We start from the raw sequence: 22,840 nt of genomic DNA on the forward strand, positions 1-22,840 counted from the left end.
GGACATGCTAAGACGTTGGCATACCTTCGGGACCATGTGTGGTGGCGGGAGATAGTCAAGGACACCCAGGCGTATTGCGCATCGTGTACTGTCTGCCTGCGTTCGAAACCTAATAATCAGCGACCTTATGGCCTCCTTAATCCACTGCCAATGCCACGTAAGCCCTGGGAAGTTGTGGGCATTGACTTCGTCGGTCCGCTACCTGAGTCGAGTGATCGCGACGCGACCTTTGACTCGATTACTGTGGTTATTGATTTGATGTCGGCGATGGTTCACTTGATTCCCAGTCGTACGAATTACACAGCGAAGAACGTAGCAGAATTAATGTACGACCGTGTCTGGAAACTGCATGGATTACCCTCCGCTATTGTCAGTGACCGAGATGTCCTGTTCACTTCCCAGTTCTGGCGCGAGCTACATCGTCTGCTGCGCACGAAATTACGGATGTCGAGCGCGTATCACCCAGAATCCGACGGCGCCACTGAACGCGCTAATCGCACAGTCACTCAGATGATCCGTCAATGTATTGAACCTAGCCAAAAGGACTGGGTTTTGCGCTTACCCGCTATTGAATTTGCAATCAACTCAGCACGATCTGAGTCAACAGGGTATGCGCCCTTCTTCCTGAACAATGGTCGCATGCCTAGATCGTTATTGTGGGATTCTCCTAGTAAGGACGAATTCCCCGGAGTTCGTGTCTTTGCGCAACGTATAAAACATGCGCTTATGTCCGCACATGATTCTGTTCTGGCCGCGCGAGTTAAACAGACACGAGACGCAAATAGGAAGCGGCGGCCTGCCCCTTTCAAGAACGGGGACCTGGTGTATGTTTCTACCAAGAATATCACGTTCCCTAAGGGATTAGCGAGGAAGCTCCTGCCGAAGTTTGTGGGACCTTACCGTATTACGAGAGATTTCAAGAACAATTCATTTGAGGTTCGGTTGCCAAGTGAGCTGCTTCAGCGCGGAGTACACAATGTCTTCCATGCTTCATTGCTAAGGATGCATATTGCGAATGATGACAGACTGTTCCCAGGTCGGTCATTGGATCAGGTCTCGAATCCTGGGATTGGCAGTAAGGAGTGGGCAGTTAAGGAGATCATCTCCCACTACGGTGCCGGAGAAGGGGCAATGTTCGAGATCCTGTGGGCCTCAGGTGATAAAACCTGGATGGAATATGATCAGATTGCTCACTTACAGGCTCTGGAACGCTACTTGGAGGCTCTGGGTGTTCAGAACATTGCGAAGCTGCCTAGAGGTTCGGGGACCCCTCCCGAAGGTGATCCTCAAGTGTTTATAGGGGGAATTCATACTGCCCCTATTCGAAAGGTATTTAACCGTGAGCTTTGCTCCCAATGCCGACAGCCTTTGCCTCGCCGTCTCTTGGGAGTAGTACCTGCAAAGCGTACTCAGCATCTTGCAACATCGTCTTCATTTTCTCTACCGAACTCGCCTCGCTCCCATCGCCCTCAAATGTCTGCCCCGGTCGGAAACAAACTTTTCCATCACCATGTTCTCACGACGTCACCTGCCCTTGACCAGTTCGTGATTTCCATTCCTACCTCCAACGAGGTCATCACTCGTACGGCTGCGGAGATCCGCAACTACATTGTCATTCATCATCAGGCAAAATCTGGGAACATACCCTTTGCTGGTGGTTTGCCGTCCGACTACCTGCAGTTCGCCCGCGCCTACAACCAGGAGCCTAACATTTGGGCGAAGTTCGCGATGCCCAACGCGAACGGGTCTCTCATCGTGTCCGACCGCGACCCCCGTGCCCGCAACTTCGGATTAGAAGACGATAGCCTGACCCAGGCATTCTCAGCGCTGCTGCCCGTTCAACATCACACGAACAATCGTAACAACCACACCAACAATCATAACAACCACACCAACAATCGTAACAACGGCGTCGAAGAACGCGAGCTCTTCTTGCAGCTCTTGATGTCTCATGCCAACTCGACTTTGTCCTACAATAAAAAGAAGGCTCGAGGCTCTCATCGACACAATCCGGTCGCCACCAGGAGTCGGCCCCAAGGCACCATTTTGAGAACGCTAGTGCCTGCGGCAGCTGCCTCTGTCCCTGTGGTTAGCGCTGCTGCCTCCACTGCAGTCCTCGGTAACTCTGTGACAGCAACCATCATTGCTAACACGACTAGCGGTGGTGAATCCCCTACGGAGAATTCGAAGAAGAAGAACCTGCGGAAGAAAAGGGTTGCTGGCAAAGTGACCTCCGCTGTCGAAGAAGGTGCTGCCGATGAAATGATCGTCGACTATTGCGAGGATCTCGAAGGCGGACCTGTCGCATCCTCTAGCAAGGCCTGAGCGCACTCGTCGACACGAGTCCGGAAGGGCGAGTGTAACGACCGGGCAATTGGCGCCTGGTCCCGTCGAGACTTCCTCGACCATCCCCAATTCCAATTCCCTCAACTCCACCTCATCCATGATATTGTTTCGGCTACGTTAACTCCCAGTCGGCCCTCCGTCATTTCCAATCTCGGATCCCCGACTATTCCTTATCATATGTCTGTCTACTCCTACTCTACCTATAAAAACCCTATAGATACTTTGTATTCAATAGCGTTTCTTGAATCGACGGTTATTCCTGTCACCTTTCGAGCGACCTCAAAACCTTCCTATTTCGTGTGCCGAGACTATTTTCCCTTTCGGGAATCTCCTCGTCACACCTGGGAACAACAGACAGGAATAGATGCACACCCGTTCCTGAAGTTTAAACGTGATGATTCATGACACGAACTATATGCTTGCGCCAGAAACTCAAAGTATCTGGATGCCATAACTTCCCGGTGGGTTCCCCTACGTTGAAATATTGCAGGGGAACGTGCGCTATGGCTCCGGCCACCATCAACACGACACGAAGAGAAATAATTACAGGGGAATGCATAGAGTTGAGCACCTGCGTACTCGAATATATGCACATGATGCTCAAACGAAAGAACGAAGTACGCTAGTGCTACCAAGACCTCAATGAAACTCAAATAAACGTTGAATCACTGTCTTCGGGATCGTATCCTTCAAGATGTCATTGTAATAATCCTGTTGGCTTGCAATCTGGCGGTCCATCAATATCTTACGGCACAAACAGCGCATCGTGGGCGCTCACCTCGGAATGATACGCTTGATAATGGCCTTCCATCGCAATCCAACGCTGGCGAACCTGTTCACTGATTTCTGGATGTTTTGCGTAGTATTCGATGGTGCCCTTCAAACGATCTACGTCGACCCGTAAGCTAGTCCACCAATTGACGAACTCCGTCACAATGTCTATGAAATGGTCAAGAATGGCTAAAGTCACGTCAGTCAGGCGGTTCTCGTCCATCTTTCGCAGTTCTGTCAATGAGGAACCTCTCTTAGGTCCTTGCTTGAGTCCCCTCGGAATGAGGACATACCTTGGGGGGTCACACGATGCGGGGCCTCGTCCCCAGCATTTTCTCCTTGTGGTAGAGGTATGTTATTTGGGCTTATCCCCTTCATCGTCTGAACGCCACGGTGAGTGCTTTGGATTCCGTTCTTCGACACCGTAGGCTCACCTCATATAGTGATACTCGAATAGACCTGAATCTCTTCAAGATGCCTTGTACATCCTCGAGCGCCTGGTTTGCTGTGTCAAGCATAGGTTGGACAATCCAATCAACACAGTCATCCTTGAGTGCTAGTGCATCTGCAGCGTTCCTCGAAATGCCCATTCCCTTCTCGGCAATGCCAATACTGAGGTTGATCGTGGTCGCGTAAGCGAGAGCTTGCTTAACGACAGATTTGTACATCTTTCTTTTCGCCTCGGTGGCCGACGAACGGAATATCCTCTTTTCCCTTCATTCGGTTTGTCAGGGACAACGCAGAACTATGACCACGAACATGCTTACTTGTACGGCTGATACTTCTCGCAGAAGACCTTTAAACATTCAAACGTCTGTCTGTTTGTGACAGTTAATAATTTGACTACGTCCGCCTGCGACGCTTTGTGGAGAATATCGCCACCTGGTGGTGTGGTACTGTCGTTTGTGCTCGAATCTGACGGGGCAGTAGGGGCCGGCATCTCTCGCAGTGTCAGCGGACTGTGTCTACGCTTGCTCGTATGCTCTTGATTCCCGGTGCGTCAATGTTAGTCTTTTCTCTACATGTACAATGGGTTGACTTACTTTGCGAACCGCCTTTGGGGTGTATAGGTTGTTTCATCCAACAAAGGTGATGATATTGTGGAAGACGAGGCCACGCTTCGAGGGCCTTTCTACGCTTGCTACACTCCACATGTCTACTGCGAGGTGAGTGTGCGGGTCGCAACGACCTGCTTTACAATCGATGGATCTGAACGATTCTTGCTTGATCCTCGCTAAGGGAGGGCATCTGCCGAACGACATCCCCTTTGCCCTATGACACCTTTTAAGGCCTTGATCCCACAGTGCAATTTCTCACCGGGTGGCAGAAACGTGTTCCGATCGTTGGCGGCGAAGGTCTTGCGATCAAATCGAATCGTCTACAGGCTTGCCCAAAGATTCATACACCCAACCCATGATCCTCCCACCACACAAACTGTCTACTCGATCCATTAAATCCCTGGTACTTGTGTGCGTTTTTGGCATGGTATGCTGCATGATGCCCTCGTTGGGGTCTTACAACAGTAAGGCGGGCATTGTCTGAAACGCATGCCAGCTACTTGACATATAGTAGCAGCAACTCGAGGTCCACACTCACCTCTCCATGAGGTCCACTCCTCCGCTGTGAATATAGTACCCTGGGCACATTAAAAGGCTTCATCGAACTCATCCCACCTACGTACACACAAGACACCATGGCCTTGGACTCTACCCCGTCGAAGACGCAGATAGTAAGTCTCTGGCGACATACGCCCATCTCAGCGGAAATCAACGATGTGATTACAGATGCCCATAGATCTAGCGAGGCCGGTTATTTCCCTTGCAGAGAATATCTCCACATCAATGTCGGCCCTCTACTCACTCCATGCTGCGCTATACAACGTCTACGAGGAGACTTCTCCAGAAGTACTCAAGTTTATCGACTTCAAACAGAAGATTACATCTAGTTGGGAGCAATGGGCTACCTTATTGCAGCAATTTATGGGATTCGCTCGAGACTACGTCAGTGTTTGTCATTCCTTACAGTTGGACACCTTCGTGGAAAATGTTGCCTCTGCGAATGCCATTCTTTCGAGCGCCCAAAGAATCCGTCGAGAAATGGCCAACAACCAGCAGGCTTACGAAGGGTTGATTCAACAATTCTCGTCACTAGCTACAAGCTTCGGCCGGGAATTCTCGGATGCGAGTAGTGGAGTCAATGGCGGTATGTATTCGATTTCTTGAGTTCGGCTGTGCACAATCTGACCATGCGGCCAGCTACTCCTGGACTCCAACGCCTCAGACTTTTTCAGGCTGCCCCCCATCGTGGTATTAGCGAAGCCTATGTAGCGTCCGTTCGTGCGCTAAATGAATCCAACACCCCCATCCGCGACATCTCTATCTTCTGGGAAGATCTCACCACGCACCTCTCCAAGATTGCTAGATCTAGCAATTTAATCAGCAAGTTGAATCAAGAGCTCTATTTTCAAAGGCAAATATCGACGTGGACCTCGTTCCACGATACTCTGATCCGTGTCGTTGAATCTATATTATCATCATGCGACGCTTCCGCCGTTTCGCCGATTAACCAGTCACACCAATGGAAGAAGCTTCTTATCCGCATGCGGCCAAAACGTAGACTGTCGCCAGGGCTGCCACCCTCGTGAGTTTGATTGTGTGCCACAGATATTAAAGTGTTCGAAATCGCCTCCTTTTATAGCACTCAACCTAATAGTATGACCCCTTCCGGGATGTCATCTGTCGAGGCAGCCGAGTCTCCACAAATCTTGATGAATCCAAACAAATTCGATGTCCAAGCTATCACCGACACGAGGTCGACGGTGCACGCTTGCCTCCATGCTCTCCTTGTTCGAGACACACTCAGGCGCAACTTCAGGAAGGGTAGATTTCGAGTAAAGGAACGCCTTTTACGCCAGATATCTGCATATTTTGATTCACTCCCTGACCTCGATGAAGAAGCATTCTCCGGGGTGGTGACTTGTCAGTACGTTCGGAAGTTATTGCAAGCTCCAGAAGAACGGAGCGTCGTCGATGAAATACGTGACTCGGCACTGCTCGCGGCTGATACGACGGCAGCGACACTTTTGCAATACGAGGGAATATATCCTATCCTACGCGCCGTAAGTTGGATCACTTCTCTCGCAATCATAGGCATCTTAGTTCGAATAGGAAATATCCAGGAAACGGACGGGGAAGAAGGCGGATATCATATTACCGAAGGAATTTATATTGCATGGTACGTATGACTTTGGCACGTTTCCATGAGTCTTACTCTTCTTTACTTAGACCTCGAGGGCGTGCCAAGCCGAATGCTTCTGACCTACACGGGCGTCAAGCTGAATCAGCTAATCCACCAACAGCAACAATTTCACATGTACTGGGGCCATCTGGCCATAGACGCGGAACGCTTTGACAGCGTGATAGATTTTGACACTAAGGCGGTCTCCGACAGTTGGCGTACACAGGAAAAACACCTACGTTCATATGACGATAAAGTATGTTGATGAGAAAGTAGTCTGTCAACAGTTCACTAAATACTTCAACTCTTACCAGGCGCGCAGGGCGAAGGAGTTGGTGACTGCTACTCACTTGTCACCTAGTAGGCACGATTGGCTTCCTTCGTTCAGGGGCTTCAGTTGGAAACGTCGAAAAACAGTGGATGATGTCGGTGCTGCTGCGAGCGAGAGTAATACCCAGTAGTGCCACTTGATGTGTCGACCTATTCTACGCTCAGTCTTCATTAATCTATGAATATAATGGGATTGCATAGCACGAGAACCAACGTAAAAAACCTTGATTATGAGTGTCTACAAAAGGTACAGTATCTATAGAGGTTCCGCCTCATTCATGACTCCAAACATCACCCAAATACCTACGCCTTAGTTGCATTCTTCGTACATTTGGAGGTCCATTGCTGCAAACGTTCCTTAAGGCTGTGGCCTTTATGAGCGTTCTCAGCACGAGGATCCCTACGCAATAGAACATAGTCCGTATTAAATATTGAATACCTAATTGTACACGCGGAATATGACATAAAGGGCAGCACTTACTCGCCCTTCCACTCGGAGAGAGGAATGCATTCCCCAGTGGGGAGCGGCACTCCGTCCGGGTAGCGGCCGCCACCGACGTCGGCGCTCTCGAGGAGGTCGCGAATTTCCTTTACGTCGGTTGGAGAAAGCTTCAATTCGGCCCCACGGGAGTTCTCTGCGAGGCGTTCGGCATTTCGTGTACCAGGGATAGGAATGACTGAAGTAAAGGCAAGGTTAGATAGGCATATCTGCGAGAAAGGCGGACGTACAGTTGTCGTGGGAGGCAAGGATCCATGCCAATGTAACCTGACTGGGTGTGGCATTGTGCTTGTCGGCGATGGCCTTGATCTTATCAACAGCCTCGAGATTCTTGGGGAAATTCTCCGCGGAGAAACGAGGAAGCCATCTTCTAATGTCATCTTGATCGAAGTCGTCCGGAGACCTGAATCTATAGTACGATGCGTTAGAACTCGACTCGAAGAGAGGTGCACGACTGATGATACCTTCCGCTGACCAACCCGCGAGCCAAAGGAGAGTAACAGACAACGGCTACTCCAGCTTCTTCGGCAGCCTTAGCGAAGCCATTCTTTTCGATTTCGAGCTCGAATGGGCTGAACTCCATCTGAACGGCAACGACCTTCTCACCGAGCCCCTTCACGGCGCGCGCACGCTTCAAGGTATCGACATTGCACTCACTCAATCCGAGCCATCGGATGGTGCCACTCTCCACGTACGGCCTGAGAGTTTCCAAGACGATCTCGATAGGTACTTCGGCGTCGACTCGATGTTGATAGTATAAGTCAATATAATCAGTCTGGAGAGCTGCCAAAGAGGCCTTGACGCGCTCGCGAATGTAAGCAGGTTTGCTGTTTGCTTGGTGCTGCTTGGCTGGGTCTGTCTGCGAAAAGTCCATAGCACCCCATTTGGTAGCGAGGAAAATCTCGGATCGGCGCCCAGTTTTGGCGAACCACTTGCCCAAGATTGCTTCACCTGCGTGCAGAGTAAAGTCAGGGGTTGAACAGGACAGGAGGGGTGACTGCCACGCACTCTCTCCGTACATATCAGAGGTATCCCACAGGGTGATACCACGATCGGCAGCGTATGTCAGGGCGTTATGGGCAGCGGTTTCATCGATTTTCCCGTAGTATGCACCGATTCCTGTCGAATGTAGGTCAGTGGCATGATCAACCGCGACAAGAACGTATCAACTGACCCATTGCACCAAGGCCAATGGCGCTGACTAGAGGGCCATTCTTGCCGAGACGACGGGTGGGAAAGGTAGACATTGTGTTTGAAAAGACTGAGGAAAAGTTGTTGCTGGTGTATGTTCATCCTCCTCAGCTGCTTTTATAGCTATAGCCTTCATAGCTCAGCTTGACTTACAAGCTCAGGGTCATGATCGGCTCGACAGTGACGAATCGCGAAGCCGGCGGCTAATTGACCCACAGCTGCTCACAACAATCACCCATCCAACCCCTCCCCTTGCATAAATCTAACGCAATCCCCATGCAAGGTTATGGGTAGGCCAGTATACATCGTAACCCTCGCCCTCCACGACAACTGACGGTAAGGCTTGCCTTGTTCCAATCGACTCATTTGGCTAGCAGTCAAACCGAGTCGAATGTCGAGCGATGATAACAAGTCCACGGAATTGTGATGGATCGAACCGACGAAGGAATGCAGTAAGACGGCTGCTGTGGGTCGGCAACGTGGTTAGCAACTGGCCGCTTCTTCAGCGACGGGTCAAGTGATTTCGACCTCCGCCAACAATTTCATTGTGGTGATCAGTGATCAAATCAGCACCTCCATTCCAACGCCTTATCTGCGCGGATATAGGTTCCAGTGCCTGGACAGCTGTATTAATCTGTACATACAGGCCTCCATATAGCGCTGGGATGCTGCCGAGGATGAGGACTCACCTGTTGTAGATGAGACAAGTGTGAAACCGCAGTACCTGGAGGGTGAGTATTCCGAGGAGGGAAAGTACCATCGATGAGGGAAACAACGCGGACGCCGAGACATCATGTTGGATAACAATCTAACCATCAGGAAATGGCATCTGCTCCGTGCTCGCAGTGTACATACCAATCTGCTACTTGGGGAAATTCATGTTACCCGAGGGCCCACTCTTCCTTAGCTGTGACCCCACACCGGCCGTCGATAACCCCATCTACTAGAAAGCCGCCATCTCGCCACCGGGGCGGATAACTTCCGAAACATTCGGCAAACCAGGACCATCAACGTATCAATATCAATGACAATCAATCTAAGCAACATCCCAACGCACCCTCGGATCGTTAATGGCGGGCTGGGTCGGATAAAATGACACAATCCATCAGATAAAGTAGAAGGGTGGTTGGGTTAGAGCGGATTTAAGATGGCAACGTACGTCGATATGCAAGCACGAGTTGTGCACAGGTACATCTTGACAAGGAATGTCGATATGTATCGATGAAGAAGTGGGGCTAAAACGCAGGGCATGCTGATAATGACGCCATGAAAAATTAACGATTAACGGATCCTACTATAAGCATAAATAGATAGACTGGATGAAGCGAGGGCAAGTTCAGCGAGTGCCAAAGGAAAATGTGAAACAAACGGACCAGATATATCAAGCTACGATAAGTGTCCTAAACCAACTGCGTGAAATGGACGTGTGCGGACGACACCGAAGCGAGTTGAACAATCTGTCCGCCCACAGCACCAAACTCAGGGGTAGACACCAGACGTACGTGTTCCTGGAATACCCACACAAACGTCAATATCGGTGGACCTAGCGGTCAACGATACGAAACTTACATCAACGCTCTCCCAGCCAACAAAGTCTTTCAGCTGCCCCTCTACTTCGACAACCTCACCCCAATGCCCCGCACCGAACTGCCCCGTGACGCCGTCGAGCATAATCCTCAGTTCATCGACTACAGGCGCCAGTTCTTCAAGGGTCTTTCCGGGGAGTAAATCCATCGTGGTGATCTCTGTTAGAGGAGCGAAGAGGACGTCGGTGATGTTACCGTTGGGGTGGACCGTTCGCACTGTGATAGCGCTTGATGGAGATGCAGACGATTGGAGGAGAGTTTCAAGGTCGGAAGCAGCAATGGGAACTTGGCTGACATCGTCATACACTACAAACGAAGTCAGTGAGGGGGAAGAGGGATAGAGATTTCCGGATTTCCAGAAACATACATATCACCACATATCCAGTCTGCCCATCTTCAACTTGGACACCATGGTATGCACTAAATGGCGTCATTATATTGTGATAGGCGACGAAGATGTATGGCCCTCACCGAGCGCCTTCAGTGGAAAGACCGGTGATAGTTGCAGGTGGGTCCTCGATGAAAGCGGTAGACGCGGTGAACGTGGCGACAGTCACAACAACAGGTGGAGAAGGCGTCGGGTTGCAGTCGTCTCTGCGCAGCACGGAAATGGGCAATGCTAATGTGGCGGCCGCCAACACGGCAAGGAATGTTGTAACTGCGTAATAGTAACATGAGTGTGAGCCGTTTTATCACGCAGATCTATGCATACCTTTGAATAGCATTCGTTCTTCTTCCCTAGCAGCGCGGTGGTAAGTACGTTCTCCCAATACGTCGAGCCTTGGCCGACTTTATACCGTCCCATGGGGTATGTAAAAGGTGCATGTGGGCGAGCTCGTCGGCGCAGAAACCGTCACGCGATGTCGGCTGAGATTCATAACACGCGTAGACACTGTACGGAGCAGGCACGATCCTTGTCAAGCCGAGCCTTGACCAAAGATGGCTGGTCCTGTAGAAAAGACTGATAGGCGATTCAACGCGACAGTATCAATTTAGTTACTTACCGGTAAGCCAGACATTTATTCCGCAAACTCGGGGCCGAATAGGCACTCTGGCGCGCTCATCAAGGTCTTTGGATGTACCCGAAGGTCTAAACAGTGGTGTAGTGTGCATTAGATTGATTCGCGTAAAGTAGTAGCCGCGTATGCCTTCGCTTCTACGAAGCTTTCTAGCACTAGGCTGCATTTCCCCAGTAATACGACTGGCCGTAGAATGACCATGGCATGAGTAATGACATAGCCCGCTCGACGATGGTTTGAGGAGAAATGGGACTTTGAGCGTGATTTCTTGACGTGTTGGGTAGTTCAAAGCTGTGAGCATGCCTGCAGTTTGGGTTTGGAACCAAAGCAGCAGTCGTTGGTAACAAATACAAATTTCGCACAGTCAGCAAATATTTCACACAGTCAGAATGTCTACTAATAGTCTGACGTTGGACATAGATCTACCAGATCAATCGATCATTACTCTTCAAAGCTTCAAGCTTCAGCGCTTCAGGACTTCAGTCTGTGGGTAGATCTCTTAAATTGAGTGTTTTGCTAAGAAAGTGCCAGAAAGCACTGATTATTCACATTTTATATACATCGTCTAACTTGGTGCAAGACTCAAATAATCAAAGAGAAAAGTGGACATAACAAATCCAACCTATACACGACGACGGAAAGTTACGAAGGCGTTGGTGGGAAGCAGGGTCATCCTGGCGATCCACTGGGTCAAGAGCTTCTTCTGCTCGGCGAAGGGCTTGGATCTTAGAGCAAATGGCACCCCTACTTCGTACCTCTTGATCACGTTGGCGAGGAAGCAAACACTCTCGGTCATAGCAAATCGCTCGCCCATGCACGACCTCGGGCCGGCCGAGAACGCGAGGTCTACGGGGTAGGTTAGCCAAAGGTGACGATGCGCTGGATCCCTATGACGACTCACATGCATCGCGCGGCCAGCGATGAGTGTCGGTATCGATGAAGCGCTCAGGATTGAATTCATCAGCGTCGTCACCCCAGTGGATAGCTAATGGAGGCGTCAGTCGAAAGTCATCACCTATACGATGTCTGCACTCACGGTTGTAATGAAGGCCTATGATGTCAATTACCGCGAGACTGCCTGCCGGAAGGGTGGCGGTGAATTCTTGCACCCCGCTGACTTTTCCTTGCGCATTTTGTGTGAAGGTACGCCCGGTGATTTGTGTGTCGACCGAGACCGGAGAAGCTACGCGAGGCACAGGAGGGAATAAGCGAAGGGATTCTTGGAACACGGCCGTGGTGTAAGTCTAATATAAGCTTGTTAACGTTAATCAGTGGGAAGGTCGAAGAAGTACAAACCAATTTAGCCATGTAATCTTTGTATTCCTGGATGATCGCCGTTAGGGATGGCTCGATGGGGGATAGTGAGGACTTACCGATGCGTTGACGGTATCGGCGTTGGGTGCCTCGCCGGGCCATAGTCTGTTGACTTCTTCGCAGACCTTTTGTTGTGCTTCGGGGTACAATGCGAGCAGGATCAAAGTGAAGCAGAGGGAATGGGCGGAAGTTTCTATCAAAGGAGAACATCAGGGCCTGGACCGGCAACCATGAGAAATCTCGAACCATGACCAGCGAGCAAGAACATCTAGATCCCAATCAACAAGTGTATCAAGAATATTGTCAGACGTAGCTTACGAAGATATCCGACAACATCTCATCGTCCGTGAGCTTGCGGCGCACCGCCGCATCGTCCTCCTGGGCCATGTTAGCCTGCACCAAGTTTTGCAACAGCGCAGCATCCAAAGAAGCAGCGTTTCCGCCAGAGACCCAGTCGCGGGCGTTGGAGATGAGATCGAGCATATGTAGCCTCAAGGCAACGAAAGACTCCCGAGTTTCCTTCAGGACGGGGCTGACTTTAGGTACGGGGATGAGGTTGAACAGGGTGAACATCCAGTCGGGGGTGAGAATTTTGGGGACGAGGTTTTCGACGGCGGATTTGACGGCAGGGCGGAATGGGATGTGGTGAGCCTTCGAGTTTTCCAGGGCGGTGTCGTCTGTCCATGAGTTGTGTCTGCCAAAGGCAGCCGATGAAAGGATCAATAGCGCTACCTACATGTCGGAATCATTAGTTCAATATCCCTACGTTAAATAGGAGAGAACGTGCCTCCGTTGCATCCTTGAGAAGGTCAACCTCGAACTCTTTGTTGCCGGGGTTATGCGCATCGAGCTGTGAGAACCAATCATAGACGACGCGGGTAGAATGGTGCCAGACAAGGATGTTATTCGCCTATAGAAGGTTAGAAGCGCGTCACTCAGGAACTGAGTCAGTACCAACATCGTTGAATGCTGGCTTAGCAACAGCACGGTGTCGTTTCCAATCTGTCCCTTCGGTCGCAACCATGTTCGGGCCATACACACTGACAACGTTGTACTAAGAGCATTGTGAGTCCGAGTGCAAGTGGTAAGAACCGGAGTAACTCACCCCTTCTAAGTCGCGTCTGAACGTGTTTCGATTGTTCGAGATAGTTTTGAGAGCCACCGCATCAGAAACCCAGAAGGTAGGTCTTGCGTTGGAGAATAAGGCAGAGCTAACGACTGTGCTTCCGTACTTTGCGTATGCTGCAACGACGGCTTGTAAGTCCTGTACCATCTACCTAAGGCTGTCGTCAATCAACTCACCTGTATACTTCGCGTAGTAATCACCAATTCGACCGGCAAGGGGGAAGAAAGGGGCCAGAACAGGGGCCCCAGAGCGAAATGGATGAAGCCACGTAATGGCGCCGCCGGGGCAATCCCTGCCCAAATAATATGGATATGTGAGTATCAAGCCATGGCGTAGGAGCAGCAACCTACCCCACTGATTTCAGCGTTCGCCTCACAGCGATTGCCTTCTCGATGGCTGTCTTGACAATCCAGCAGATCGTGAAGGTCGTCACCACTTTCACCGCATTCTGTGGGCTGAGTACGAGAGGGAGCCTCAGGCTTGGGTCCGTCAGTGGTAGGCTCGACATCGTGTGGTAGGGTAGGCTGACGGCTTAATGCAGAGATGTCGCTGGATGGACTGCAATAAATATCAACGGCAGCGGAGATACACTCGTCAAAGGGATGATTCTTATCGTCCCATCTCGGCGCGGAATGCTTCTGTGAGGAGGCGTTTGACCACTAGAGTGGGAGCTTTCCAGCAAATTGTACGCGAGGGCCTCGATGTCGTGGCCTAGAAACATGTCACCATGAGATCTCCCCGCAGAGCAAAGCACTAAGCGAGAGCACCCTGACAAAGTGGTAATCATCTTGGCGCGACTTCAAACCATCATGAAAGTACGACACATCGCGTATTCGACTTTCCGCTATGGTAAAGGATCCTTGGGACAACAGTTGATCATTATGCATTATAAGGCCGTTCAAACTCCGTGCCAGGCAAGAGAAAATGGCACCCATAAGCTCCAAGCGCGTCTCTTTGAATTGGAGCTGTTGCCATTGGAGCGCGGGCTCCTCGTGTGATTTCCTCGTCCTTCAGAGTGTTGGTTGACAATGTTCGGCAGAGGGCCGGACTGTAACAAGTTGGTGCCGCCATCACGCGTCACTGGTGTGTGACAAGTGACTGGCGAAAAACCAGCACAAGCGTTTGAGAGACCTTTGGTTATGATTGTCGACGGACACTAAGGGGCGGGAGAAATGGTGAGCCACGCCGCTTGATTAGGTATCTCTGGAAGCTGAGCTGATGATTTATCGTTTCTGCTTCGTCAGATATCCTCACCTGTCGACGGGCGAGTCAACCATCCAGCGCTACATCTTGACAGTCAAATTCCAAGTTTCTATACGCTCCTATGACCAGTGAGAAGTAGAATCCACATCAACTCGCGAATACAATGAACTCGTCGAATACAACTCGGCATTCATCGATATCGACCCTTCATTGAGCCCGTTCGGCGATAAAAGTGTACAAGTTTACTTAACGTATTCGTCGATTCATTGCAATGAAGGGACGGACGAAATCAAACCGTATCCATCACAAATATCGTAAAAGACAATGGACTGTTTGAGGTATTACTATCCGCTCGCCGTCGCCTTTGGTCCGTATCGCTTAGTTTACTGAACCGCTCATTCGATGACTGTCTGGCCATCGCTAGGGTATCAGCGTTTACGATGATGATTATACAACAATACAACAACGAAGGAATACGAAGGGAGGAACTGAAACCCACATGATTGGATATGAACGTTGCTGGGATTGCTTTGCCTAGCACCGGTGGTCACGGCAATCGACTCCTTTCACGATGTAAGTACCGACATTCCGAAGTGTCTTTATCCCTAAACGATTCTTTGTGCTTTGAATTTCTCGCTGAGTACAAAATGGTCATTTTAAGGCTGACTAGCGCTGACGCGGGAAGGGGAGTCTGTGCCAAAATGCCTCCCCTCCAGCCCCACTATCGCAACCTCCCAAACGAAGTCCTGCGCATGATATTCTCGACACTTACTGACACACATCCTCGTCGCCCCGAGGCCCTTTACAATCTACTCTTCGTATCCCGCCGTGTGAACGCCATAGCGAAGCCACTCTTTTACCGACACGTCGCAATTTATTGCGGTCTCCACTATTTCGGCACAGAAGACGATTGCTTAGGCTTTCAAGCATGCTTGCATTCACTCGCAAGGAGCATTGCCTCTGATAGTGGCGCATCCGGTGCATTTGTTCAAGCTCTTAACCTCTCGATCCCCGAGCGCACCGTCGCAGATGGGCACGAGAGGTGGCTAGGCGAGACCCTAGAACTCCTCCTTCCCCACCTCCCTAACCTCCGCAAGCTCACAACGTTCTACATCGGCGCTGCTGAATGGCCAACCGCACACCTCTCCCTCCTTCCCAATCCGGCCAAGCTCACGATCCTCACTGTCAACATCGTGCATGACTACCCCGCATTCCTCGAGTTCTTACGCGCATGCCCGCTGCTGGAGTGCCTCTACGTCGATACGGTGGAGGACAAGAATGGGATCCTCCCGGAGACTATACCCCCAGACGTGATCCCGCGTCTGCGCGCCGTCTGTTGCAGCCCCGATTTCCTCTACTTCTGCATCCTCGCCGGACGCCGCATCGAGCATGTTAACACTTTCTCTGACATGCCTTTCGCGGTCTACGGCAATGACCCCGACATGGACGCGCTCGCTGCACCGATGGCTCTGGTACGATCGCTGGCTGTGGAAGGATCGATAGCCTGGAAGATATTCTCCGCGCCAAAGTAATCGCCCCGTACTCGCACGTGGAGTTCCTCGCTATTGGAATAGAAGATGTAAGTCCCACAAAGTAGTCACTCCCACATATCAAGCCCTTCCTCACGCGAAATATATATGTACCAGGAAATCGGTGTCGGTGATGCTCAGACGATGGGGGAGCTCTGGTCTAAAGAACTACGCTACATCTATCTCCAGTGCGAGGGCTGCGTGCCGGACCACGATGCCGTCGCGGAGGCGTTTCTGGTTGCCATGCCATCATTGGTTATCCTCGATGTCGAAATCTACCGCAAAGGGGCTTCCAGGGTGTCCCCAAGATGCATACGATACCTTCGAGGAAATCCTAGAGAGAAAAACACGGACATTCAGTTCGTGTTCCCCATCTGTGACGATCTTCAGGAACCCCTTTGGGTGGAGGAAGTCGAAGATCTGGGTGGGTGACGTCTCTTACTGCCTGCGTTGCACGCAGACATTGACTGTGGAAACTCTCCAGTGAACCATCGATTGAAAGGCATCGCTGGAGAGCCGCCGTCCCAAGACTCATGAGTGAGAATACTCCTTCGTTGGTCTGTATATAACGCGATATATGTCATGATCGAAACAGAGATCGACAATGCACGTACTTTGAAATCTAAGCCACCTTTCGATTTACTTGTATTCGTGGCCCGATGCGCAGCTCCCACTCCGTGATTGACGCCTCAAGATCACGTCGAGTATTATTACTCTTCTACGAAAGAAGCCTTCAGATATCCGTGGATTTAAGCATGAGATCCTCCTCCTTTTTCAGCACAAACGCTTGGCTCAAGGACTTCCGACGACCTTGGAGCTAAGTCGGAACTTCACCGCCTCGAAATCTCCCTCTCCTATTCGCGCCATCGCTAAACGTTTTCATTGCTGCCAGTTCCGAATTTGTCTTGGTCGGGCGCAAAACCCAAGATCTTAGTTAACGGGGCGTAGGATTGCCATCATCGGTAGGAATTTCATTTCTGGTGAGCACTCTTCCCGCGATTTGGACCTGTTCTTCAATAAGTAATTTAAAACATCGGACTTGGGCAGTATAGAACTTCTGGACCTCTCAAGCTTGCTCACTGGGCGAATTATTGGACATTGCAGACGCATGTGCCTTCCGTCCATCAGGAGTGCCACGAGAAGCTGAATGAACTACGCTTGATTAATGTCCATAGCAATAATATACGCTCGATTAACGCTGCCACACGTTCTACTGGTCCGGAAATTTCTACTTCCTCGACTTTGTGAGCAGAGGCATCTTGATTCCCTCCTGTAACTTATCCTTTATCATAGGGACCATGATGGCGCCCATAATCCTCATGACCTCGACTCCAGGGGGCATCGAGAACTCAAAGGACTCCATGAGCTGGAAAAGGACGGCTTGCATCTCAAGAACCCTATATCTCAACGTCAGCACAGTCCGTCGCATTTTACCGCCGGGATGGGGGCTTACGCAAAGTTCCAACCAATGCAACCCTTGACGCCAGCGCCTTGCAGGAGATTGACATCAGAATAGACATCATGGTCTTGCAAACGAATACTCACTGAAGGTTAATCTACGAGCGTGTAGGCTTCAGGAGGTGTCTCATGACGGATGAAAGGATCTGACTTACGTGTTTCCGTAAAGCCCGACCGGTATTTGCTTCTTCTGATTGAGAGTCAAGAATCGAGCGGGATTCCATGAGTCGGCATCGGCGCCCCATACTTCCGGCAGTCTGAAATACGAGATGGGTGCATTGGCATGTACAGCCCACCGGAGAGACTTACCTATTGTAGGATCCAATGCAGAAGATAATTCTCTGGCCCTTGCGGACGGGGACTTCAGTAATCACATCGCCAGAGCTGGATGTGATGGGCTGGGACAGTGGGATGACGTCGTCGACTCCAGAGTTACGATAGAGCAAAGGTGAGATCGCATGGTACCGTAGCCCTTCCTACAAAGGGATCAGAGTCACCAATTTGTGCCGCGATTCAACGAACCTTGATGATTGCATTTAAGAAAGGCATTGAGTCGTAGTCCGCCGGCGTCAATTCTCCATGGTTGAGGCTTCGGACGTGGGCAATCTCCTCCCAGACTTTGGCTTGTTCTTCGGGACGTTTGGCAAGTTCGTAAAGAATCCAGGCAATAGAAGCAGCCGTGGTATCGTGTCCTGCCAAAATTACGGTACTGAAATGGCGTCAGGTCAAGTAAGGTACAATGCTATCTGAACTTACGCCATCTGAGAAAGTACCTCGTCTTCGTCCATCTTCTTCTTCGGGTCGTCGATAGCGGGGGACCGGGCTGTAATGGGGTCAAAACGACAGACGAGGAAGGCGGACATGGTACTGACCGAGTAAGCTGAGAATATCTTTCTTTGCAGCGTAGTCCGCAGAGGCGGCCATGTGTTCGTCCAAGAGTCCGCGAGCAATGCCCTTAGAGAATTTCTGGAAGTTGGCGAAACGAGCGTCTTCTTTCGAAGGGAACCATGTTGAGTAGTAGTCACATAGGTCACCGATCCAGTTGGGCATGGAGCGACGGAATGCACGGAAAAGGATGGTGCGTTCTGTAGGCATTTTTGTGTCCGTGCTACGAATCCTTGTAAGATGAGGGCGAGACAGTTTTTGAGAGAGTCTTACAAGAGCGTTTCTAAGATATGCGAGAAATCATCAGATTTATTATCCAAAGCGCCGAAGCGGTAATTGAAGGCGCCTGTAAGCTGGGCATTTAGACCGGTATATAGTAATAGAAGGAAGACACATACCCTCGCCAATTATGTCTAGAGTAAGCCTGGACAACCAGTCGTAGACATTGATTACCTTGGTCTCTCCTTGAAGAGCAGCCTCCCATCGGCTTTGCAACTAAAGATGATTCATTAGGACGATCGGGTAAAGGACAAAGCCAAACATACGCGATCAGTGCAACTTTGGAAGAGAGGCAAGAAGCCACGAGATTGAGCGGCGGAGAAGGCAGGGTTGAGGGTCTTTCTATGACGCGAGTGGTCGTCACCTTCAGCCCAAAGGATACCTCTGCCAAGTAGTTTCTTGAATGCACGCTGGTTATCCTTGGATCGAGGGTACTTGTAGTTCATCTCGTAAATATGTTGAAGCGCACGCGGATCGGCAACCATGAGAATTTGTTCCTGATGACCAATAAGTAAGAGGAGATGTCAGCGATGGGGAGAGCGTACGCCATAGCAGCCAGCGGAGCGGAAGACGGTACCGTAGCGCTTGGTCCACTCTAGTTCCAAGGTGCATGCTTCGGCATTAAGAAGATCAAACTCATGACCTATGAGAGGTAAATGTGAGTCTCAAGTCATCAGGCGGCCCGTTGAACACACCAAGTAAGGTGGATTTGGCAGGAGGGCCCCTCAGAAACCCAAGAGCGCGTTTTTTGCGGAAGAACAGAGTAACGCTCACGAACGCGAACGCTAAAAGAACGTAGACTGCGTCAAGCTGGGAGGACATGTAGAAATGTAGAAATTGAAACCTAACGCTTGTGGCATACCGGAATATATAGATATCGGAGGTCATATCTTCAGCGCAGCAAGAACGGAGTCCTAGGACATACGGGATCGACGTTCGTTGCATTTCTCTGCCTAGAATGCAGGGCCTTCGGGCTGCGTATCTGTTAGCAATCGCTTAATTCCGCGCAAAGACCATACTTACTACCAGGGTTGAATTGATGAACCACACAAGCCACAAATGTTGATTATAATAAGCGATAACTGAGCTGGCACTATTGTCGGTTGATCCGTCTCCCAAGGTGTCTCCCTCGGAGAATACTGGGGGGGACGGGGACATGACTGATTATCATCTCCAGTGGCGTATCTGTCCCTCAGGTCGGGTCATCGTGAGTTTTCCGTTGAGTTACTCATTTTGTCTCGAATTGATAACGAAGTTTTCTAGACTGTCGTGGTCCGTCACTTGAATCGCAAGCGCCCATTTAGTCTGGGGGAAGACCGCTGACGTAAGCTCTCGACTCCGACGTGACGCAGAGCGTCGAAGGCTGTCGAAGGTCGCAATCTGAGACTTGCTTCTAGGATCGCCGCTTCCTGGCCTCCATCACGTTTCTCCAAAATGATAACCATCCGACTAAGACTACAAGCACTAGATCCCTCGCTTATAGGAAACTTGAGTGTCGCCTATCGTCCGCCTTCACGCCGATGCACCTCTGAACTTTGAAGCTCCAGCGCTCGCAGGGATTCCAGGCCAGTAGCCACTCTCCAGGTCCCGCTATATAAGCACCGACAAGGAACCATATGCCCCCCTTCTCCATAATTCACGATGTGGCAGAAGGCCTGGTCAACTGCGATAGATGCCGCTCTCCTCCTTTCTGGTGCCATAGTTGGAACGGATATACCCCAGTGTAGACTCCTGCCCGGCGACGTAGCGTGGCCGAGTACAGATGCTTGGTCGACATTGAATAACTCTATTGATGGTCGCCTCATCAAGCCTATTCCCATCGGGGCCCCATGCCACCACCCCAATTACGACGCAGAGCAATGCGAGATTGTCCGCAAAAATTGGCGTCAACCAGCCTTCCAGTGAGATTCAATCTTGTTGATGGTGTATGTCCTTTTTAGCTCAACGGAACTATAGTGAACTCCATCCGTCCTCTATTATGGATCCTATTTTCCTGAATAAAACGTGTGATCCCTTCACCGATCCGTCTATCCCATGTAGTAGGGGTCCATACGTGGAGTACACTGTCAATGTCACCAAACCAGAACATGTCATCAAGACTCTGAAATTCGTCGAAGAACACAATCTTCGCTTCGTAATCAAGAACACAGGCCATGAGTAGGTCCTGTGTCTTCGCGGCAATAGGACGCACGTACCTAACGTCACCCTTCTAGCTACATGGGTAGGTCAACTGGAGCCGGCGCCGTGTCCGTTTGGATGCATCACCTCAAGGGTATAACAATAATCGATAATTACGACTCTCCGTCTAGCTCGTATAAGGGTGCAGCCGTCAAAGTCAGCGCCGGAGTAACCGGAGAAGAACTTGTCGGTGTAGTCGATAAGCATGGTCTTGCTATTGTCAGTGGTGAATGTCCAGTACGTCTCCATATTAGGTTTCCGGTGGGCAGTTTCTCTGATTCCAGACATTCGTTAGACGGTTGGCTTCGCCGGCGGATACATCCAAGGCGGAGGTCACTCTGTGCTTAGTTCGAGATACGGCATGGGGGCAGATCAGGTACTATCATACGAGGTCATCACCCCTGGAGGCAAGTTCGTGACCGCGTCTCCTACCGAGAACGAAGATCTTTATTGGGCTTTAAGCGGCGGGGTATGTGTCTTACTATATATATGACGCCTCGGGAGCTAATGGTAAATCCAGGGAGGTGGAACGTACGGAATCCTTTGGTCTGTCACCATCAAAGCGTACCCAGATGTTCCCGTCACCATCGCATCTCTAGCATTCGCCACCCAGGGTATCTCACAAGACACCTTCTGGAAAGCCATCGCCGCTTACCAACACAATACTCCTCGCCTCACTGACGCGAAGGTTTTCTCCTTCGCTGTCTACTCTCTTGCCGGATTCAGTCTCGACCCCGTCTTCGCCCCAGGCCTCACTGTTGACGAAGTCAACGCGCTCTTGAAGCCATTCATTGATGACCTCAACGAACTTGGCATCCAATACATGCACTCTGTCAGCAACCATCCCGGATATCTTGCTGCTTTTTCGAGCGTCCCCGCCTTCCAAGGCGCAGAAATCGCCAACTTCCAGATTGGTAACAGGTTGTTACCCCGGCGGTTGTGGGAGGACGAATCGAGCTTCGAAGATTTGATGAATACGTTGAAGTCCATCGCAAATCAAGGTGGTGCTTTGCTGGACATTGCTGTGAGACCGACGCTGGAGGTAGCTGGGTACCCGGATAATGCTATCCTCCCGGCATGGAGGAACGCTGAGCGTACTATGGGTGTCATTACGTAGGTCATCCCTATGCTCGCACCACAGCCGTTGTACTAACTCTACGCCTCAGAATGTTGGATGATCACCAAAGTTTGGAAAGCATCTTTAACGATCAGCACAAGGTCACACATGAATTTGCCGAAGCTCTACGCAGACTTGCCCCCGAGGCGGGCTCCTATCTGAACGAGGTAAGAAGTAAAGTACCTTCGTAGACGTAAGTCGCTGACAGTTACTGTCAACAGGCTTCTCCAATCGAACCCAACGTCAAGCACGCGTTTTACGGCGCCAATTATGATCGTCTTCTACAGATCAAGGATAAGTACGATCCTCATCAACTGCTGTATGGATCTATCTCAGTGGGCGGAGACCGTTGGGAAGAGACAGCCGAAGGGCGACTGTGCAGGAGAGATACTTCCGGTGGCATGATTATTCAATTCAGGCGTTACTTAGAGTCGATGAAAGGGGAACTATGAGGACTTGGCTATTTAAAACCAGTAAACACTTCTCATATACATATGTAACGAATTCGAATGAAGTCCTTGATTTACTAGCCTACAATTCCTCTCCTAGGCACCGGAATTCAAATCACAATCTTTGCTATCTGGTGAATAACTAGCTTCTGCATAGCGCACCTCTCTCGAACCCTTCGGCACCACGCAAAACAATGGTACGAGATGAATTAGTAAGCTCATGAAGCGTCTCTTCTTAGGGCTCCTCCGGAGGGAAGTGATCTTGTCATCAGAAGCACGGACCAAAAGCGACTGCACTTGGCGAATCTAGGAACTTGAACAGT

General features: G+C 50.5%; 8 protein-coding genes across 8 annotated transcripts; 4 read left to right on the forward strand and 4 right to left on the reverse strand.

Annotated features, from left to right (window-relative positions):
- Nucleotides 1–2,985: 2,985 nt before the first annotated feature.
- PC9H_005872 (uncharacterized protein) lies at nucleotides 2,986–4,057 on the reverse strand (the record flags this gene model as incomplete). The annotated part of the gene is made up of 5 exons (XM_036775431.1): nucleotides 2,986–3,072; nucleotides 3,125–3,351; nucleotides 3,411–3,498; nucleotides 3,552–3,831; nucleotides 3,885–4,057. 5 exons carry the CDS (start codon nucleotides 4,055–4,057, stop codon nucleotides 2,986–2,988), a joined length of 855 nt encoding a protein of 284 aa, XP_036631450.1.
- A 753-nt stretch (nucleotides 4,058–4,810) lies between these two features.
- Nucleotides 4,811–6,815, forward strand: PC9H_005873 (uncharacterized protein; the record flags this gene model as incomplete). Its single annotated transcript, XM_036775432.1, has 7 exons — nucleotides 4,811–4,846; nucleotides 4,902–5,319; nucleotides 5,373–5,757; nucleotides 5,815–6,235; nucleotides 6,285–6,351; nucleotides 6,402–6,610; nucleotides 6,669–6,815. 7 exons carry the CDS (start codon nucleotides 4,811–4,813, stop codon nucleotides 6,813–6,815), a joined length of 1,683 nt encoding a protein of 560 aa, XP_036631451.1.
- Nucleotides 6,816–7,161: 346 nt separating this feature from the next.
- On the reverse strand, nucleotides 7,162–8,430 carry PC9H_005874 (uncharacterized protein; the record flags this gene model as incomplete). Its single annotated transcript, XM_036775433.1, has 5 exons — nucleotides 7,162–7,361; nucleotides 7,414–7,592; nucleotides 7,648–8,134; nucleotides 8,192–8,302; nucleotides 8,358–8,430. 5 exons carry the CDS (start codon nucleotides 8,428–8,430, stop codon nucleotides 7,162–7,164), a joined length of 1,050 nt encoding a protein of 349 aa, XP_036631452.1.
- A 1,344-nt stretch (nucleotides 8,431–9,774) lies between these two features.
- Nucleotides 9,775–13,927, reverse strand: PC9H_005875 (uncharacterized protein; the record flags this gene model as incomplete). Its single annotated transcript, XM_036775434.1, has 17 exons — nucleotides 9,775–9,882; nucleotides 9,944–10,266; nucleotides 10,328–10,380; nucleotides 10,432–10,618; nucleotides 10,673–10,698; nucleotides 11,735–11,825; nucleotides 11,881–11,964; nucleotides 12,016–12,223; nucleotides 12,276–12,302; nucleotides 12,353–12,486; nucleotides 12,540–12,561; nucleotides 12,612–13,025; nucleotides 13,081–13,203; nucleotides 13,252–13,347; nucleotides 13,399–13,535; nucleotides 13,596–13,711; nucleotides 13,770–13,927. The coding sequence occupies 17 exons, from the start codon at nucleotides 13,925–13,927 to the stop codon at nucleotides 9,775–9,777; spliced, it is 2,307 nt and encodes a 768-aa protein (XP_036631453.1).
- A 1,342-nt stretch (nucleotides 13,928–15,269) lies between these two features.
- Nucleotides 15,270–16,154, forward strand: PC9H_005876 (uncharacterized protein; the record flags this gene model as incomplete). Its single annotated transcript, XM_036775435.1, has 1 exon — nucleotides 15,270–16,154. One exon carries the CDS (start codon nucleotides 15,270–15,272, stop codon nucleotides 16,152–16,154), a length of 885 nt encoding a protein of 294 aa, XP_036631454.1.
- Nucleotides 16,155–16,259: 105 nt separating this feature from the next.
- Nucleotides 16,260–16,688, forward strand: PC9H_005877 (uncharacterized protein; the record flags this gene model as incomplete). The annotated part of the gene is made up of 2 exons (XM_036775436.1): nucleotides 16,260–16,575; nucleotides 16,636–16,688. 2 exons carry the CDS (start codon nucleotides 16,260–16,262, stop codon nucleotides 16,686–16,688), a joined length of 369 nt encoding a protein of 122 aa, XP_036631455.1.
- Nucleotides 16,689–17,379: 691 nt separating this feature from the next.
- PC9H_005878 (uncharacterized protein) lies at nucleotides 17,380–19,595 on the reverse strand (the record flags this gene model as incomplete). The annotated part of the gene is made up of 13 exons (XM_036775437.1): nucleotides 17,380–17,548; nucleotides 17,605–17,641; nucleotides 17,697–17,707; nucleotides 17,765–17,866; nucleotides 17,919–18,085; nucleotides 18,132–18,318; nucleotides 18,366–18,432; nucleotides 18,482–18,717; nucleotides 18,768–18,840; nucleotides 18,893–18,989; nucleotides 19,040–19,270; nucleotides 19,319–19,416; nucleotides 19,469–19,595. The coding sequence occupies 13 exons, from the start codon at nucleotides 19,593–19,595 to the stop codon at nucleotides 17,380–17,382; spliced, it is 1,602 nt and encodes a 533-aa protein (XP_036631456.1).
- An 819-nt stretch (nucleotides 19,596–20,414) lies between these two features.
- On the forward strand, nucleotides 20,415–22,520 carry PC9H_005879 (uncharacterized protein; the record flags this gene model as incomplete). Its single annotated transcript, XM_036775438.1, has 7 exons — nucleotides 20,415–20,674; nucleotides 20,730–20,930; nucleotides 20,987–21,188; nucleotides 21,247–21,420; nucleotides 21,472–22,064; nucleotides 22,118–22,235; nucleotides 22,290–22,520. 7 exons carry the CDS (start codon nucleotides 20,415–20,417, stop codon nucleotides 22,518–22,520), a joined length of 1,779 nt encoding a protein of 592 aa, XP_036631457.1.
- Between the last annotated feature and the right edge of the window lie 320 nt (nucleotides 22,521–22,840).

This window comes from Pleurotus ostreatus (assembly GCF_014466165.1).
Source record: "Pleurotus ostreatus strain PC9 chromosome Unknown scaffold_4, whole genome shotgun sequence".
NCBI classification, from domain to species: Eukaryota; Fungi; Basidiomycota; class Agaricomycetes; order Agaricales; family Pleurotaceae; genus Pleurotus; species Pleurotus ostreatus.